This window comes from Phocoena sinus, chromosome 19, assembly GCF_008692025.1.
Source record: "Phocoena sinus isolate mPhoSin1 chromosome 19, mPhoSin1.pri, whole genome shotgun sequence".
NCBI classification, from domain to species: Eukaryota; Metazoa; Chordata; class Mammalia; order Artiodactyla; family Phocoenidae; genus Phocoena; species Phocoena sinus.
Genome location: NC_045781.1, coordinates 16,366,299 through 16,385,803, shown reverse-complemented (window position 1 = coordinate 16,385,803; position 19,505 = coordinate 16,366,299). Strand labels below are relative to the sequence as shown.

The following is a 19,505-nucleotide window of genomic DNA, read 5'->3' as shown; positions in this document are numbered from 1 at the left end:
GTGGAGTCTGCTCTGAATTCCACTGAACTTAAAGCAAATGTTTTTTTTTTAATTATCAAAACTTCAGTTTACATTTGAGAAACAGGTCTTCATATGTTTGCTTTGACAACCTCTTACCACAGTCTTGTCAACAACATATCTTATTTAATTTTTTAAAAGTATTAATTAGCGTAATGATAATAACATAACATTAGAGGGAAATTTAAAAATTTGTCTGCAATCCGCTTCTCATCTGTTGGAGGAGGGTGCTGAGAAATGGCACCAGGAGCGTCGTCCCTGGTTCCAGCAGTCCAGGGACGCCCTTCTCAACCCTCATCCTTGCAGGGAGACGACTTCGCGGGAAGGCGTTCTACAATGTGGGTGAGAAAGTGTACTGCCAGGAGGACTTCCTGGTGAGTCAAAGCTGTGCCCTGGCTGGTGCCATGGTGGGAGCAGGGGCGGGGACCCTCCTTCTGATTCATGTGGTGACCTGAGGCCAGGAAGCAGATGCTGGCTGGGCAGCGAGTGCCCCTTTGTCACATAACATCCTGGATCCTGTGTCCCCTCCCAGTACTCCGGGTTCCAGCAAACGGCTGACAAGTGTAGCGTGTGTGGACACCTCATCATGGAGATGGTGAGAACCTCCCCCAGGCTCCTGGAGCCCCTCTGACATGCGCAGAGTCAAGGACCCCACCCTTTCACCTGTTGGAGACCTGCCGGGGGCTCAGAGCCAGAGTGTCTTCTGGGGGCTGTGCTGAGCCTTCCACCTACACTGACCCTTCAGTGCCTCCCGCCCCCAGATCCTGCAGGCCCTTGGGAAGTCCTACCACCCGGGCTGCTTCCGGTGCTCGGTGTGCAACGAGTGCCTGGACGGGGTGCCCTTCACTGTGGACGTGGAGAACAACATCTACTGTGTCCGAGATTATCACACGTGAGTAGCTGGCGCTATGCAGCAGTGTGACTCCCATGGTTCCCCCGCCTCTCTCCAGGAGTATTTTTCTGGCCTGCCTGTCTGTGCCCTCCATTCTTGGCCTGCTCGCTTCTGGCCTCCGCTGTGTGCTCAGTGGTTGGGACGAGGCGCAGATCTCCGCTGGAACCTTCTGTCTCAGTCCTCTCCTCCCCCTGCCTTTGCCTGCACCCCCTCGTCCTAGTGGTGGGGACTCTGGGCTGCCCCATCTAGCTTCTGTCCCGCTGCTCTAGTGGCCAGGCCAGGACTCTTCTGCCTGGAATGGGGGCTTGGGGTCTCTGCAGAGTCTCTTTCTGCCTGTCCGTACCCATGTGACCAGGTGATCCGTTCTCCCTTGCTGTGGCTCCAGGCTCAGCCCTCGGACCTCTGGTCCTGTGCTGCTGCCTTGCATGGGGTTGGTGCTGGGCATCGGTTCCTGGTACTCAGTGTGGAGCCAGGCTTTGCAGGGGTCTCAGCCAGAGGAGGCCCAAGCCTGGACACGGGGGGGCAATGACTGGCAGGAAGCATGAGGGAGAGGCCAGGGCAGAACCTGAAGAAGCCATCCTGGAGGAGGTGATGGGGTGGAGGTGAATTGGGGCACCACATGGAAGGCCAGTGCCAAGAAGGCGTGGCATAGGACGCTCCTACCCCGACATATCCGCACAAGGAGAGGGGGCCTGATGCTCGGGCCGCGTCATGGGGCTACTACGGGTGGACCTGTCCTCGTGCCCTTGGCCTCTGGTCACTCAGCTGGTCACTTCTGGTTTCCTTTATTCCTCCAGGGTTTTTGCACCAAAATGTGCCTCCTGTGCCCGTCCTATCCTCCCTGCACAGGTAGGAACCACTCACCTGGAGATGGTCAGGCGCCTGGCCCCGCCCGGCCCTGCTGGTCCTGCCTGGGTTGGCCCCAGGTCTTGGGCCCCAGTGGGAGGGATGAGCAGGCGCTCCTGCCCCCCGTCCCTCTGGGCTGAGGGACATGTGTTGTTGTGCCCAGTGCACGTACGGTGCAGGTGTCCCCGCATGAGTTAGAGGGAATTGGTGGCCCCTGCTGCTTGGCTGCCCCACTGGCCCCTCAGCTCCGTTGCCCGTCGATGGCAGGACTGGCCCGGGGCGCTGTGAGCTCGCAGCTGAGACGGTGGGGGAGCAGACGAGAGAAGGATGCGGTTTGTGCAGGAGACATTCTCGGGTGGTGCACCTCTCTCCGGCACTGGGTCTTCCACACATGCTGGCCCTGGGGAAGCAGGCCTGGCAGTGGTCTTTCCTGACTGCAGAGAACTGAAAAGAACACGTACGCACACGCTGACACCCACGTGATGGCTCTCACGAGCAAGTGTGCGTGCTCTCGGCTGCAGCCGTGGGAGGAGGCCTACGGCACACGCACATCCATTTGTGTGCACCCACTGATGCCTGTTCTGGCCCCGTGGGAGCACCCACGTCAGAGCTCACACGGGTGTGAATGCACAGCCCCCATGACAGGAGCGCGTTGTGTAGTTACGTGCCCACCACACAGTTCGCCTCAAGCCCTGTCTCTTCCTCCAGGGCTGTGAGACAACCATCCGTGTGGTGTCTATGGACAGAGACTACCACGTGGAATGCTATCACTGTGAGGTGAGCCTGGGTCCCCCCAGAAGGCTGGTGGCCAGGGTAGTCCCCCTCTCACACAGGCCTCCTTCTCCCTAGGTGCTCTGTGGGCTCACCTCCTCTTTTATGGTTCTGTCCCATTCTGCCTGTCCTCCCCCAGTGAGCTCTCTCCCTCCCCTCCAGGATATGGTTTCTCTCAGCCCGTTTCTCATTCAGTCAAATATTTCCCGAGGATGTACAGTGTTGGGGTGTTGTTGATGTACAGAGAATAAAGGCAGTCTCTATCCTCCAGAGAGACAAGTACTCAGGCAGTATTTATACAGGGTCATCATTGCTATCAAGGGGAGTTCTCAGAGCACATAGCAGGCCTTGGAAAATCAAGGAAGGCTTTCTGGGGGAGGTGACACCCAAGCTAAGATTTGAAAGATGAATAAGAGTTAGCCAAGGAGCAGGGAAAAGGGCATTTTCAGGCAATGGAAGCAGAATGTGCTAAGGTGTGAAGGTGAGTGTGTTGTTTTGTTTCACTGGAGAAGTTGGCAGGAGCTGCGGACGAAAGGCCACTTGAGCTGAGGAGCGTGGACTTATCCTGAGGGCAGTGGAGAAGGATCGAAAAAGGATGACGCGATGTCACTGAGATTTTAGAAAGGGCACTCATGCAGAGAATGAATGGAGGAAGAGGGAGTAGGGGCTGAGGTTCCCTGAGGAGGCAGGTAGAGTCAAGGTTGTGGCCCTGGGTTCCAGCAAGTAGACTGAGTTTAGTGTTGGTTAGATGGTACAAGGGACTGGATTTGGTCAGTGATTGGACGTGGGAGTTGAGGGGTTGGAAGGTGTCCATTACGACCCCAGGAGAGAGTGAGGGTGAGAGGAGGAAGGCATTAGATTATCTCACTTTTGGTAGCTGGAGACACCTGAACGGAACTATCTAGGCAGTAGCCGGATGTGCTGGAGTATAAAGACTCTGGCACAGGTGTAGGAGTTTGGGAGTCATTGGCATACATAGCTCTTTCCTCTCTGATACTCTGCCCTGTGGTTTCTAGTTGCCTTTGCCTCCCCAAATTCTCAATTCAGGGAGACCAATGGGCAGCCTGAAAATCTCTCCAGGTAGTAACCTGGGCAATTGTAGGGCTCTCCTTATTAGTTTCCCTTCTCTCAGAGATCACTGGCCTGCCTTGCCTGTTGTTCAGAGTCTGAGGATCATCGTTTCATATATTTTGCCCAGTTTGCCATTGTTAAAGGTAGAGCGGGAAATCCAGTCCTTGTTACTGTCATGGCCGGAAGCAGGAGTCCCATCGTGGGCATGTACATGGCCACTGAAGCCAGGGGAGTAAATGAGGTCTTCCAGGAAGAGCTGTAGAGGAGGGAGCGGGGGCTCAGGATAGCCCAGGGAGCTCCAACATTCCGGGGATGCATTCAGACAGAGCAGCCACACAGGAGGCCTAGAATGAGTGACCGAGAAGTAGGAGAAAAACTGAGTGTTGGGTTTCAGAGCCCCCAGGGAAGAGCAGGTGTGTCAGTGAGAAACCTTCGGTAGGAATCTAGGGTCCATCTGGAACCAGGTTGCCTTGATGGGGGCAAGTGGCCCAAAGGGAATAGGAATCCTGCTGGAGGGCCAGGGAAGGGGGGTCAGGAGCAGGCATGGCCACAGTTCCTCCAGCAACCGTAGGAGGGCCTCCTGCTCTGCAGTCCTGGGGACTGCAGTGTCCCCTTGGGGTCGCTAAGCTCAGTCCTTAAGGAAAGGCTGATGCGGAGTCCAGGAGCAGGTCAAGCTGTAAGCAGAGTACAACCAGCGCCTCGGGGCTCTGAGACGTGCTGCTGCCCCCAGGGGAGACCCTTGGATGGGAACAGGGGGCTGTGGCCAGACAGGACACGGAGGACACCTGGGACCTGAGTTGCTTGGGACATGAAGCTCCATCACAACAGCCCAGCTCCATCACCTGTGTGGGGCGGGGGTAGATGTTGGTCTCAGGACCTTTGGGTAACAAGTGTCACAGCTTCCAGGTTGGAGTTCAGCCCTGGGTGCAGTGAGAGTGTGACCAAAGGGACCTCCTTGGGGTGGAGGTGGGGGGGAAAGGAAGGAAAAAGTTGTCCGGTAGGTCTTGCCTGGTGCCCCACTGTCGCTTGCAGCACACCATCCTCCATGGCTGCCCTTCACATTTCCTGCCTGTTAGAGGTCAAACACGAATCACATAACTTGTTAAACAGAAAATTCGCCTATAAAATATCGTGCAGTGGTAAACATGGTAGGATAAGGGACATAAAGCAAAACTCCTTGTTGAATTGACGGCTTCAGGTCTTCTGTTCCACTGTCTCTTAAGGCCACTGGGGTCAGCCATTTGACCTTCCCAAGGTCACCAGTGACCCCCATGTGGGGATCCAGGAGATGATTCTCAGTTGTCACTGTCCTAAGCCCGCAGCAACTTTCCTAGACTCTCCCTCCTAGACGCCCCGCCCTCTTCACTGTGCCCTTAGGACAGGCAGTTTTTGGTTTTCCTCTTTCATCTTCCCCTAAAATCTTGGCTCTGCTCTTCTTTCCTCTCTTAAAGTTGGAGCTTCCACAGCTCAGCTGTTTTTTCTCTTCTCTTTCCTGGTTATCTGCACTCCCTGGGAGAAACTCCTGTTTTGTTGTTAAAAACTATCACATTTTTATGCTGATGCCCCCCATTTACTGCCCAACCCTCTCTCCAAGACTCCAGCCTAGTGTCCGCCTACCTCCCTCCTGGTTGGCTCCTTTGGATGTGTAAGATGCTCTCCAGTTCGGGGTGTCCAGCACTGGGTTCCTGACCCCCTTCCCCCAAAGAGTAAAGGCCGAAGTCCTCCGGAAGGTGGGCAGGGTCCTACAGATCTCTGATGCACTCCTCCCTTGCTTACCCTGGCGCCGGGGCTGTGTTCTTCCCTAGGACTGCGGGCTGCAGCTGAGCGGGGAGGATGGACGCCGCTGCTACCCCCTGGAGGGCCACCTGCTGTGCCGCCGCTGCCACCTGCGGCGCCTCCGGCCAGGCCCACTTCCCTCACCTGCTGTGCACGTCACCGAGCTCTGAGCTGGGGGCGGGTAGCCCGACCCTGGGGGCGCTTCATCTGCTGTGCACGTCACCGAGCTCTGAGCTGGGGGCGGGTAGCCCGACCCTGGGGGCGTGTGTTTGTGTCTGCGTGCACGCGCGCGCGTTTTTTCGCTCAGGAGCGCGTTTTCCTGCGCACGCACGTGTTTTTGCGCGAGTATATTTTTGCGCGCGCGCCGGCGATGGGTGACCCAGGTCAGTGTCGGGGCTCTGTGTCAGGGTGGGCGCGGCCGCCGGCTCCCACCCCACCCCTACTCCCACCGGCCACCGAGCTGCTGTCCGAGGGGCCGGCCCCGCGGCGAAGCTACTAATATTTATTCACCGTCTGTGCCTCCTCAAACGGCTTCCTTTCTTTCGGGCCCTGGCCGCCTCCCGCCCCCACCCCATCACTCGCCTTCTGTTTCGGGACCCCCTGTGCCCCGTGGCCTTGGGGGGCAGGCTCCCAGACCGGCTCTGGGTCACGGGGCTGAAGGTGGCCGTTACCACGTGCAGGGGCGCGGGGTACACGGCCGCCGTCCTCCGACTGGCCTCGGGGCGGGAGCCAGTTACCCTGTGTAGAAGGGGTCTGGGACCCCCTTCAAGAAAGCTGCGCGAAGGCGGGGGTTGGCGGAGGGCACGCGTGTTGGTCTCATAAGCGCCTGGCCCGCTGGTGGGTGGGAAGGGTTCGTTGTTTGGGAGGGGTCGTAGAAGGGGGTGAGGAATGACACCCTTAGGGAGTGGGGCCTGCGAAGGAGCCCTCCCTTCGGCCATTGTGGTCACGGCGGGTTTTGGCCACCGAGACTCCGATGGGCGTTTTCAGCCTTCATCCCGCCCCGGTCTTCCCATCCCTGGCTCCTTGTTCCCAACCCCTCTCGTCCTCGGCCTCGGGAAAAGAACGCCTCGTGCAGAATTCCAACCACAGGTCTCGGTCGAGAGAGGCCGCGAGGGGGCGCCCTGCCCATCTGTTACAGGAAAGCACTGTGTATCAGGCTCCACAACAAAAGCATATGATTTGACTTAAATTAAGTTTTTCCTTTGAGAATATTTTCATTTTCTTTAAAAGAATATAGTTTTCTTCTAAAAACTTGGCCCACGGTTGTTATTTCTTAGGGAAGTTACAAGAAACTCACAAATGTGCAATTTGTATATCATATACAGCTAGCGTTCAAGTGGTAAAACAGTGTAGTTTAACTACTTTTGTATAAATTCCTCTAAAATCCCAAAATGTGTGTTTGCCTTAAAGACTGTAGGCTAGCGTGGGGTTTGTTTATGTCAGTGTCTTGAGAGCGGTTACCTAATGAAATGTGGTATGTGGAAATGTAGACTTTTTTTCTCTTCCTCTGAAAGACACATCAGCATTGCGAAGCTTCTCACTGATGGCTTACGTTGGATTTGCACTTGTGGGTGGCCCCTGCGGCGAGAGACCTCCTAATCACAATCACCATCACGGTGGTTTTTACGGAATATTTTAAGTCCGTTTGTTCCTATGAGAATTGAATCACCTCGGCTACTGCTCTTGCTCTCCGTTCCCCCCACTGTTAAACGTAAGATCCTTCATCTGGGGGAGCCAGGCCGTAGGAACCAGAACGTTGTCAGGACTGCTCATTGGGATGCGTAGGAGGGGAAGTGGCAGCCGGCGGGTTCCACCTGGGCTAAGGCCTGGAGCCGGGGCGCCCTCTAGTGGGCTGAGGAAGGAAGTACATGGTGAGTTTGGCGATCGTTGACCGAATATTTTAACGCAGAGGTTGCCCTGAGATACGGGAAGCGTGTGTCTCCTGAGGAAGGGACTTAACAGGATCAAGGTGGCTTCTTGGAGGAGGTGACCCCAGTGGGGCAGGAGACAGTATATTCCAGGAATGGGAGGTTCTTTCTGGCTTTCGCTTCCTCTTGAGCTGGGCTGCTTTGCTTTCTAGCCAATTATTGCAAAGCTTTCTTCTGATTGCTTCCAGTGTCGAAGCCTGCTTTGGCCTCCGTTTCTCCTTGTTGCAAATTCAGCTGTGCTCTTTTCTCTTTCTTTGTGTCTGCTGTGGAGGTGGTCCCTGATCTTCCTGCCATGGGGACCACCATCTCTCTCCACACCTGCTCCATCCTGGTTACCATGCTCCCCCATCCAGCCGGACTGAGTCATCACAGCAATGGAGCCTCCTTTGAATTCATGTGCCAAACTTTATCAAAAGTCAGAGCCAAGGGAATGCATGACCCTGGGGGGCAGTGGCTTTATCTCTGGCCACACTTTGCCCTTTCTCTTTGGGCTCCATGACCCTCCTTTGCCTTCTCCCAGGGCGGGTGACTGCCACCATCCCTGTAACCCCAGAGCCTTTGCACATGCAGTTCGCTCTGCCTGGACCCACCCCCTGCCCGATGCTCTAATTCCTGGTCAGATCCTTCCGATCTCAGCTACACGAATAAGCCAGGCTCCTAGTTACTACACTTCACTGAACACCCAGAATTTGGGGCCCCGATCTCTAAGCTCTTTTCCGAAAGCAGCATCTTCCAGTTCATTGTCAGGAATTACGCTGACATGATGGTTGTTGAGACTGAGGAAGCAGTGTGAGAGCCAGACCTCAAGCCAGGTAGATTACCCATGAGCCTCCGCTGCTGGGTGCCAAACCCACCTGACCCTAGGATGTCTCCCCTGATGTTGACACCTGGTGACACCTCTAACTGTGCTTTTGTTAACTGCTGTACTTTCATGTACTGAGAGAAGAAGAGTTCTCTTCATGTCCATCTCCTCACTAGAGGATGGGCACTCCAGGCCAGGGTCTGTCTGGGTTGTTCACTCTTGTCTCCACAGTGCCTGGCCTATGGTTGGTACTGTAACCTGAGGCAGACCCTGCCCTGGCCTTTAGAGTCTCAACTTAGGACCCCTCTCCTTCACTGGTTTGCAAGTCCAAGTACAGCCTCAGTTGCCCAATGAAGGAGCCACAGGTGGGATAGAGGCCCAAGGATGGGTTTACACAAATATTATACATGCTGCACATCAAGTGTGTGCCCCAGGTAGTACACACACAGGTGTGCCTTTGTGGATACCCTTGAGTATTGGGTTCCCTGCCACGCGTGCTCGTGTGTGTGTATGAGAGAGAGAGAGGGAGGTTGTTTGAGATGGGTGAGAAAGAGGGAGAAAGGGAGGGAGAGGAGAGATGGAGATTGGGAGGGAGATGAGAAGGGGCATGAGATTGTGAGACATTGAGAGAGCTAGATATTGTGAGGGGTAACGAGAGATTTTGAGAAAGACATTGCGTGTGAAAGAGAATGAATGTTTGACAGAGATGGTGGAGGATTGATCAGGAGAGACTGGGAGAGGGAGAGATGGTGAGAGAGACATTGTAAGAGAGAGATTGAGAGGGAGGCTGAGAGACTGAGAGAATGGTGGAGAGAAAGATTGAGAAAGAAATTGAGAGGTGGAATGAACAAGAGGGAGAGAGAGAAAGGTTAACTGAGTGAGGCCAACAGAACCTAGGGTCCTTCTCCCGTAAGGCAGGGGGCCCCCAGGGCCAGGTGATTTGGAAATATTTGGATGGCCTGGCCCACGAACAGGAAAGGTTCACCTCTTGTTGGGATAAAGGCTGTGGTGTCTGTGCACGTATATGATGTTAGGCTGGGACAGTGGGCTCTTGGAGGTGGGTCTTGAACATGGGGTGCCTGCATAGTCATAGGGTAGGAGGAGATGGTACTGACCCCTCCTGGTCCGTGCTTCCTACCCCTCTTTGGCCAGGACACACAGATGGGAGCTTGCTGAACTGAAGATAACCCTTGAGTGCCTCTGTGAGCTTGCTGTGGAGGGGCTAGAAGGGGATGGGCAGTTGGGGCCGTGGTTTGTGGGAGGTGCTGGGCATAGGAATCCACACCACAGATGCCTGGAGAGCAAGGCGGGCCAGTCCTGGGAGCCGTCAGCGGTTGAGTTTGGTGATGTGTGGGGCGTGCTCACCACCATCTCCTCCCAGCTTCACTCCCATCCCTGAGGCTGGTCTTCTAGTTAGCAGATGCCCCCCGGGAGGAGGGTGAAGGGCTAAGCGTAGGCTCAGCCTGCGGGGGCTCCAGGAGGGCCTTGGGTTGGGGTCTGAGGACAGGTCTGGGGATGGGGGCGGCGCCCAGGTCGCTGGTGACCTTCCACCCAGCAGTTCTGGAGGCCCTGCCCCCGCATGGTGTGTGGGCATATGGGATCTGCATGTACCCGGAGTGGGTGTGGTGGGTACCTGGCTGGGAGAGGGGTGTGTGTGCACGTGCTCTGGGGACTCAGTGACTGCTGGGGGCAGGCCTGGCTTGGGGGGTCTTCCCAACCCAGACCTGTCTCTCCCAAGAGACAGGGAGGCTCTCCTTCCATCCCGGGAGGAATGCTGTGTGGCACTGTCTCCTGGGGTAGCAGACTAGTCTGAGGCTACGAGCACTCACCAGGCCCCTGGTTCCTGGAGACAGAGAGCCCAGGAAGTGTCTAGGAGCCTGGAGAACCGGGGCAACACAGCTGGAGTGGAGGGTGCCTCCCCGCTCCTATCTTCCTGCTCTGGCCCTGAGGACACTGCTGGGCTGCCCTCCCTAAGTCCGGGCGTTTGTGTCACAGGTGGGCCCTTTCCTGTCCTGCAGGGAGGCTCACCCTGGAGGGCAGAGGGGGCCTGGGAGGCTCTCCAAGGACATCAGGGCCCTCAGGTCTCCCTGGGCTGGGGGGACTATGGCCCTGAAACATCTGGCACTTGGGTGGGAAGCACTCAGCAGTGGTGTTTGTGTGCCTGTCACATGTTCACCTGTCTGCCCCTAACTGCTCACCTGTCACTCCCATCATCCCATACCAGTGCACACTCTCTACCTGTGCTGTGCAGGTGTGCCTGCCTGTGTCACATACACCTGCCACTGGTTATGTGACTGTCCCACAGAATCCACCTTACCTTCCTGAAGTTACCTGCCACACATCAGTCACAGGCACCTGTGTGACCCAGCTGGCTAACTTCCTTCTCTGTGACAGTGCCTTGGCCATCAGCGCCCTGTCCACGGTGGAGTTGCAGACACTGAGGGTGGAGCTCAAGCTCAGGGAGAGGCATTTCACCGGCCCTATGTTTACTCAGCCTCCTTCAACCCCAGATTGCTTTGGGAACTCCCTCTTCCACCTGAGCAGCAGTGCTAGTGAGGATTTCCAGGCGTCTTCAGCTGGGCCCTCTGCCTGGCCCGTGGCCTGGTGTGGCCACATTCCTGAGCTGTGTGGGTCTCAGCCAGAAGTTGCTGTCCTCCCAGCCAGATGGGGCCTTTGGAGTCTCAGCCTGTCCCGAGCCAGCCCTTCCCGTTGCCCTGCTCAGCCTGGTTTAGATCTCTCCTTTCACACAGCCCGCTCCGGTCTCCCACGATACCTGGGTCAACTGTGACCCCGGGGATGGGGGGGATCACTGACTCTGGGGAGAGGGGCTCCCGCCAGCGTGGGAACAAGTTCTCACGGCGGTGGAGGGAGTCCCACTGCCAGAGAGGTGTGTCTTCAGAGAGGCAGAGGGCTGTATCCATGATGGAGGAGGTCAAACTGAGCAGCCCTGTACCCTGCAGCCCGGGAGGCAGAGAGACTGCTCACCGTGTGTTGTGTGGGAGCCACGCGTGTGGGTGAGGGGCCACAGAGTCTAAGGGAAGGTCACAGGAGCCCAGCCTGGGGGTGTCTCACTGCGAGGGGTCAGTGGGGAAGACTGCCTTTATCTCTGATGTGGACTGACTCTCCCTCCCACCCTCTCTTCTTTAAAAAATATGTATCTATATTTAAAGACTTTGTTATACTTGGTCTGATTGGAAAACAAGAATATCTCATTGGCTTTGGGCCTGAGCCCCTGGGTGGATGCTTTCCATTGTCCTGGAGGGTAGGGCAGGTTCACATGGGTGCATAAATAGAAAATTCTGTTTTGCCCTTTGGAGACGCCTGCCGTGTGGAGCATGTGAGTTTGGAGCTCAGGGGAGAAGTCAGGGCAGGAGATACACGTTTTGGAGTCATGTGTTTATAGAGGTATTTGAAGCCGTGGATGAGATCATGTGGAAGGAGGATGAGATCAGGAAAGAGAAGAGGCCCAGGCCTGAGCCCTGGGATGTTCCCGAGTGTATCCCTCAGCAAGGGGGATGGAGCAGGGGCACCTGGGAGGCGGGCGGGCAGGGGGAGGGGTGGGTTAAGGTGGCATCAGAGCGGCCAGCTCTTTCAAGCATATCGGGCAGAGGTGTAGCAGCTGCAGGGGCTGGGGTCAGGGTGAGTTCTTTTAGGACGCTGAGGCCTGTCTGAGGCTCCCTGCCCATGTCTGTAAGAGCATGTACACTCCACGTGGGCATTCCCAGGGTTGTCTTCCCCACCGGACCCTGGTCCGCATGGGGACGGGGGTGACTGTGACTGCAGTGGTCACAGCTGTGTCCACTTGGAGCCCAGCGTCCGGCTCCTCCGGTGCTGGGGAATGTTGGTTAAGTGGTTGAGTGAAGGGGTCAATATTGTAAAGCGCTTAGAACACTAACAGGTGCATAATAAATGCTCAGTAAAAATGAGTTACTGTTAGCTGCAGACTAGGAAGTAGCTGAAGACGGGGTGACGGCAGTTCAGGAGGCCTTGCTCTGGGGCCGACGGGAAGCCACAGTGCCCGGCTGTAGACTGGACCAGGGTGGCGGCTCCAGGTGCCGAGGGATGGAGGGGTTGGAGATGCCCAGCGGCACCATGCAAGTCAGCTTCGTGTTGCCAACGCTGCAGCTAGCCCCCGAAACTGGACCGTGTCACCATCCAGGAGCCCACAGCTCCATTACTACCCCGAGCCCAGGTGAAACCAGGAGCGATGCAGGAGGAAGGGGCTAACTCAGGAAAGGAGCCTTATCCAACCCCATCAGGACGGTGTCTCTCACACATTCATCCCCCCAGCCTGGATGATGTCTGCAGAAAGTGCCAACAGCTTCACTCTGCCTCCCGACGCAGCACCGGGGAGAACAATAGCTGAAGCGTGAAAGTCACTGGAGGCCTTTCTGACATCCTGTCGGGCCAGACAGGCGTGGCTCACCGCTGGGTGAGGGAGGCACAGACTCTTTTAGGCCACCTGGACACTCAGCTCAGCGTCATTGAAGATGAGTGTCAGAGCTGCAAACGATGTTTGGAGATCTCAGAGCGAATGAAGGAGGGTGACAGCGAACAGCTACAGAGGGACTAAAGGAGCTGGCACTGGGGGAGGAGAGGCTGACCACGAGCTGGAAGAAAAGAACCGTGAGACGGTGACAGAAAATCTTAAGGATGTCCAGGTTGAAGCTGAGACTGGATCCAGAGGCAGCTCAGTATCAGAGGGAATACAGTGAATTTAAACGACAACAGCTGGAAGGATGTAGCAAACCAGGTGCGTTATATTCCTGGGGAGTGGAACAAGGTGAATGCTGCTGGGGGCTGGACGGCGTTGCCATCCGTGCCCTGGCCAGTAGGACGGGTTTGAAGCTTTAGAGGTTTCGGCGTATTCCCAGCGGAGTCTGGAGTCTCAGACATATCTAAGGAGATGCCGTTGTACTGGTCTGGGGCTCCTTTTGTCTGGAACAGCAGCTTTGACTATGCAGTGGGGCTTTCCTGGGCTGTGTGCAGCCGTTCAGAGAAGGGGCTGAAAAAGATGAGACATCCATTTATGTCTTCCTTACAGGGTGGATGTGGAGAAAGGCAAGAAGGAAGACGCAGGAGGCAGCGGTGGCTCCTATTCTACTGAAACCCAGTTCAGCTCTGCGGAACAGCGGATAAAAGCTCTCAAGTTCATGCTGTTGAATCTTAAGTGGGGCCGTGCTTGGGTATCCTCACAGTTTTATAATAAATGAACTCCTTTTTTTCCTTAGGAAGATACTTGCCTAAAAGACTTACATTTTTTGTTTTGTTTGCAAAAAAAAAAAAGTTTTAAATTAGATTCAGGAGATATCAAACAGCACGTGTTTACAATCCCAAAAAAGACAAAATACAGAGAAGCCACTTTATTTTAAAATATCCTTTGATAAATAGTTTCCAGAGCTACAGCAGCCCCTGTATAGGGACCAGCCCTTTTCATAGTTTTGACTCTTAACCCCATGATTTCCTTTTCCTCCTTCCCTTCAAAATGACTAACTTAAGTTTGCTTTTTTTTTAAACCTCAGTTGAATTGAAACCAATGTGTTTTCACTGGATTTTATCTCTCTCAACTTCCTGCACTCAAAATATGAAATGGAAATTTTTGTCTCCATCGAGATGTTGAAATGTATGAGCCACATGTTGGATATCGTGAGACAATGACATATAAGCTTTGCCTGGCCACCAAATGATGTGGTCAGAAGCTTGAAATTCAACACGCGTCTCTCGGTTCTAGTACTGAATGCCCACTCTGCCCTGTGTTAGAGATATGAAACGGTGTAGGGTACTGTTTGGATACATACTATTATGTGTAATAAAAGATTTGCTGTGGTCTGAAAAACAAAAGTGAGTTACTGTTATCACTAAGATGAGTCAGTATAGAATAAGGCATTTCTACAGTTTGTACATGACTCCCTGTGTGGGACAGTGTCTGTGTCACTTCAGCAATGGTGTGTATGACTCTGCACGTAACATCCTATGTCCGTGAGACCTGCCACTGTAAGGCTAGGGGGACATGTGACTCAGAGACCAGGCATGGTGTGTGAGGACCGCCAGGCTTCTGCTTTTGTGGGCCCAGCTAGTCTGGTTTTGAGGTCACAGCAGCATCCCTGACTCAGGTCAGCTCCCTCCTGAGAAGGGGCCACTGAGCCAACTGTAGACCCTCTGCACATTGCCCCAGGGCCATGTCCACGTTGGAGGTGGACGTTCAGGACCAGGGTCCTCTGACCAGCCCTCTCTGCAAGTCCCACCCTGGGTCACATGGCCGTTCTGCGTCTCTTCCCCTCCTTTGTCTGCTTCCGGAGCCTCATCTCACCCCTTGGTGCTGCTCCGAACCTTCTTTGCCTGGTCCCGCTTGTCTCCCTTCCAGCTCTGCTCAGGGCTGGGCCACGACCCTTCCTCATCCTCCATCAAGAGGAAGTGTGGGCTCAGTTCCTCTTTCTCCTTCTCCAACAGAAACTCATTGGCCTGCAGCAGCCCTGGCCTCCTCCTTGCCATGATCACAGGGAGAGTGACTCGAAAGCATTTTCAAGCTGTTCCCACCCTAAAGATGCTCCCTAGACCCAGAGCCCTTTCTTCTTCCTCTCTTGCCCTCCTTTTTAAAAGTTTATATTGAGAAATATATTATGGCCAGTGAGGCTAGAAAACACAGGTTCAGTTTGAAGGAAAGAAGAACACATGCCAGTGGATCTATTGATAACTTCCTATTTGGAGAAGTAGGGCATAACCAGCACCCTCCACGTACCCTGCTCTGAGCACCTCTCCCTTAGTTACCCTCTCAGGTGGAGCTGTCATGCCGAGTCATGTGTCAATCACTCCTTTACTTCTCTCTGTTGTTTGGCCACCTATTCATGTATGCTTAAACAATTTGTTGTTTACTATTGAGTGCTTTGGGGTTTTATATTGATTGAATCATCCTAAATGTTTTCTTCTGTGTTTACTTCCTCTGCTCACCCTTACATTTTAGCGATTCATCCATGTTTATGTGTTGGTATAGTCATTCATTTTGATTACTGGGTAATAGTTCATTGATGAAGACACCATAAATGATTTCGCCATCGTACCGTTGATAGCTATTTGGAGTTGTTTCTATTTTATAGCTTTTAGAGAACATATCTATGCATGTTCTTGTACGTTCTTGTCTTGGCTCACATATTCAAGAGTTTCTCTAGGATATATACCAATGAATCATAGGGTATATATATTTCACTTTTCTAGATATTGTAAAATCATTTTTCAAAGTGGTTGTAATCATTTACATCCAATTCAAATTCAAGATTACAGAATTTTTACTTATTTTCTTCTACTTTACCTCTATTACATCTAATCCATATTATATATGCATTCACCTATATCATATATTTTTCTTTTTTCTTTTTTCCCCTGTATCACGTATTTTTTTTTTTTTTTTGCGGTACGCGGGCCTCTCACTGCTGTGGCCTCTCCCGTTGCGGAGCACAGGCTCCGGACGCGCAGGCTCAGCGGCCCTGGCCCACGGGCCCAGCCGCTCTGCGGCATGTGGGATCCTCCCGGACCGGGGCACGAACTCGTGTCCCCTGCATCGGCAGGCGGACTCTCAACCACTGCGCCACCAGGGAAGCCCCTGTATCACGTATTTTTAAGGAGTTTATACTGATCCTTCAAATTCAGGACTACAGCATTTTTACTTAACCTCTTCACTCTTCTTTGCTACAAATCAAGTGTTCTGTAATATCTATGTTTTCTTCTAGAAGTTTTACGATTTCAGGTCTTACATTTAAGTCTTTAACCCATTTTGAGTTAATTTTTGTGAGCAGTGTAAGATAGGCGTCTAGTTTCATTCTTTTGTACATAACTATGCAGTTTTTCCAAGACCATCTATTATTGAAGTAACTATCCTTTCCCCATTGAGTATTGTTGACTTCTTTGCCAAATATTAATTTCTCTTATGTGCATAAGTTTATTTCTGGGCTCTTGATTCTGTCCCATTGGTCTATGTGTCAGCTTCTATGCCAGTACCATAATTTTTTTTTTAAGATTTTTTTTTGATGTGGACCATTTTTAAATTCAATAAGAATTTGTTACAATATTGCTTCTGCTTTATGTTTTGGTTTTTTGGCCCCAAGGTATGCGGGATCTTAGCTCCCTGACCAGGGATTGAACCTGCACCCTCTGCATTGGAAGGCAAAGTCTTAACCACTGGACCGCCAGGGAAGTCCCAATGCCAGTACCATAGTTTTTTGACGGCCACAGCTTTGTAGTATAGTTTGAAATCAGGAACTGCGATGCCTCCAACTTTGTTCTTCTTTCTCAAGATTGCTTTGGCTCTTCAGGGTCTTTTGTGGCTCCATATGAATTTTAGGATTGCTTTTTCTATTTTTGTGAAAAATGCCATTGGAATATTGATAGGGATTGGGATTGAATTTGTAGGTAGCTTTGGGTATTATGGACATTTTCACAATATTAATTCTTCCGATCCATGAACACAGACATTTGTATCCGTTTATTTGTATCTTCTTCAATTTATTTCATCGATGTCATAGTTTCCAGTGTGCAGGTATTTCACCTCACTGGTTAGATTTTATTCCTAATTATTTTGTTTTTGTTGCTATTATAAATGGGATTGTGTGCTATCCTTTTCAGGTAGTTCATTGTTAGTATTTAGAAATGCAACTGATTTTTGTATGTTGATTTTGTACCCTGCAACTTTACTGAATGGATTAGTTTTTTGGTGGAGTCTTTAGGATTTTCTGTATGTAAGATCATATCATCAATTTTACTTCTTCCTTTTTAACTTCCAGTACTGTGTTGAATAGAAGTGGGAAGAGTGAGCACCTTGTCTTGTTCCTGATCTTAGTGGAAAAGCTTTCATTTTTTTCACCATTGAGTTGATGTTAGCTGTGGGCTTGTCACATATGGCTTTCATTTTGGTGAGGTACCTTTTCTCTGTACTTAATTTGTTGAGAGTTTTTATCATGAAAGGATGTTGAATTTCATCAAATGCTTTTTCTGCATCTGTTGAGATGATCATATGAGTTTTAATCTTTCATTCTATTAATATGGGGAATCACATTTATTTATTTGCATATATTTTACCATTTTCATCCCAGGGGTAAATACCACTTGATCATGGCATATGATTCACTTAATGTGCTGTTGAATTTCATTTGTGTATATTTTATTGAGAATTTTGCATCTATATTTATCAGGGATTTGGCCTGTAGTTTTCTTGTAGTGTCCTGATCTGGCTTAGGTAATGCTGGCCTTGTAAAATGATTTTTGAAGCGTTCCCTACTCTACAGTTCTTGGGAAGAATTTGAGAAGGGTTAGTGTTAACTCTTTTTTTAAAAATTTTTATAATTTTATTTTAAATTTTTATAAATTTATTTATTTATGACTGCATTGAGTCTTTGTTGCTGCATGCAGGCTTTCTCTAGTTGTGGAGAGGGGGGGCTACCCTTCCTTTGGTGATTAAGTCAACGTGTCCCACTCACCTCTAACATCTCTACAACCCAGGTGACAACTTTGATCCATCCAATTAATGGGGTTGATGCTGAGGCATGACAGGGTTTATTGTGTTATAATATTTTAAAATTTCATATTTTCCTGATGCCTCAACATCGTCACAAACAGACTAACGTATGATATATGGCTGGTCCACTGCACAAGTTCCCCTTCTTGCCGTTCCATGACCGTAACCTAGTGACATTCAAATGCACCAGTGAAATCTGCTCAAACCTTTTGCTTGTGTACTCTTCCCTGACCCCCTGTTATGGCGCTTGCCCATGGGTCCTCAGCCGTGTTGGTGGAGCCTGTTCCCTTGATGCTTCTCCCACATGGCCCCCTGTGAGGTGTGCCGTGTCTCTTTCTCTGGGACCTAAGAGTATAATGAACCCTTTAATTTCGTATGCCTCTTTGAGCGTCATTTTCGCAGCCATGTTGGAATGACCCTTAAAGACCCCACAAGGGGGACTTACTTCCCATTTACAGCACTCCAGCCCCCTTGGCCATCTGTGGGGGCACACCCAGCCATGGCCCTGTCCTTACCCACCTTTGGAGCACTTTATCTTTTCTGAGTCCTGCTAAGCTCTCCCACTGTTCTTCGCCGTTTTGTTGAAATGTCAAATCCTGTAACGAACCCCTTCCCACTGTCTTTGGTATTGTGAGGTGATCAATTTTCACATTTCTTTTTTTTTTTAATTAATTAATTTATTTTTGACTGCGTTGGGTCTTCGTTGCTGCACGTGGGCTTTCTCTGGTTGTGGCAAGCAGGGGCTACTCTTCATTGGGGTTCATGGGCTTCTCATTGCAGTGGCTTCTCTTGTTGCAGAGCACGGGCTCTAGGCACGTGGGCTTCAGTAGTTGTGGTGAGCGGGCTCAGTAGTTGTGGCTCGCGGGCTCTAGAGCTCAGGCTCAGTAGTTGTGATGCACGGGCTTAGTTGCTCCGCGGCATGTGGGATTTTCCCAGACCAGGGCTCGAACCCGTGTCTCCTGCATTGGCAGGGGATTCTTAACCACTGCGCCATCAGGGAAGTCCCAATTTTCACATTTCTTTATCCTCCGGTTTGGTCACTGGTGGGAGAGAACACGAGTGAAGGGGTTCAGCCCATCATCTGTAACTGGAAGTCTATATGATTTTACTTTTAGTGGTGTGTTGACATGCTGCCGTGGGTTTCATTGTGTGAACATGTTCCCATTTTGGGCTGCCTTCCTGTTGGCCTGGTGTGGCCAGGACCCCGCAGATGCATCCAGGATGGCTGACTCTGAGAAGTTGTTGCCTGGCACAGTGGAGACAAGAAACTCAGCCTGGGAAGAAGTAAGTGATGTCTGCCTCCACCCCATGCCTCCCAGGACTAGCAGTTCCTGGGGGTCCTGGAGGTCTGGATGGAATAGGGGGTATTTACTGCCCCAGGACATACCCTTGTACTCCATGTCTACAGTGGGGTATTATCTAGAGAGATGCTTCTACAAAATCAACACTCTGGCAGTGGTTCCCCAATGTTTTCCAAGTCAGGACTTTGGCATTCTTTTTAAAACAATTAAATAGAAGTCTCACTTTAAAATTGTCTTTCTACAAAGCAATGTGTCTATACGCTAGCCCATTAGGACAATTTAAACAGTTTACTTCTTGTAAAACATTGTCTGCTTTCCTACTGGATATTTCAGACATTGTTTTGTAAATCAGTATCAGTGATAAATAATACAGTAGCCAAGTTTTATCTCTGCTCTTAACTGTATACCTAGGATAAAGTCCTAAAGGTGGAAATGGTAGTATGAATGGTTTTCAGATTTGTAATGATTTGGATACACACTGCCACCTTACCCACCAGATCATTTGTGCCTACTGTCATTCCCTTCAACAATATGAAAATACCTTTTTTTTCCTTATGTCCTCACTTATGTCCTCACTCCTCACTGTTCTTTTTTT

General features: G+C 51.6%; 1 protein-coding gene and 1 pseudogene across 2 annotated transcripts in view; both read left to right on the top strand.

The window, feature by feature from the left end:
* WTIP (WT1 interacting protein) overlaps window positions 1-13,438 on the top strand; it is a 30,465-nt gene extending 17,027 nt beyond the window's left edge. The window contains exons 3-9 of one of the 2 annotated variants that reach the window (XM_032613474.1): window positions 325-392; window positions 551-613; window positions 780-910; window positions 1,708-1,759; window positions 2,465-2,533; window positions 5,404-12,857; window positions 13,149-13,438. In XM_032613474.1, coding sequence (XP_032469365.1) covers window positions 325-392; window positions 551-613; window positions 780-910; window positions 1,708-1,759; window positions 2,465-2,533; window positions 5,404-5,544 — 524 coding nt within the window. In that variant the 3' untranslated portion in view covers window positions 5,545-12,857; window positions 13,149-13,438. The other variant, XM_032613475.1, reaches the window with a different exon arrangement.
* Window positions 12,167-13,656, top strand: LOC116744132 (annotated as a pseudogene).
* Window positions 13,657-19,505: the final 5,849 nt, after the last annotated feature.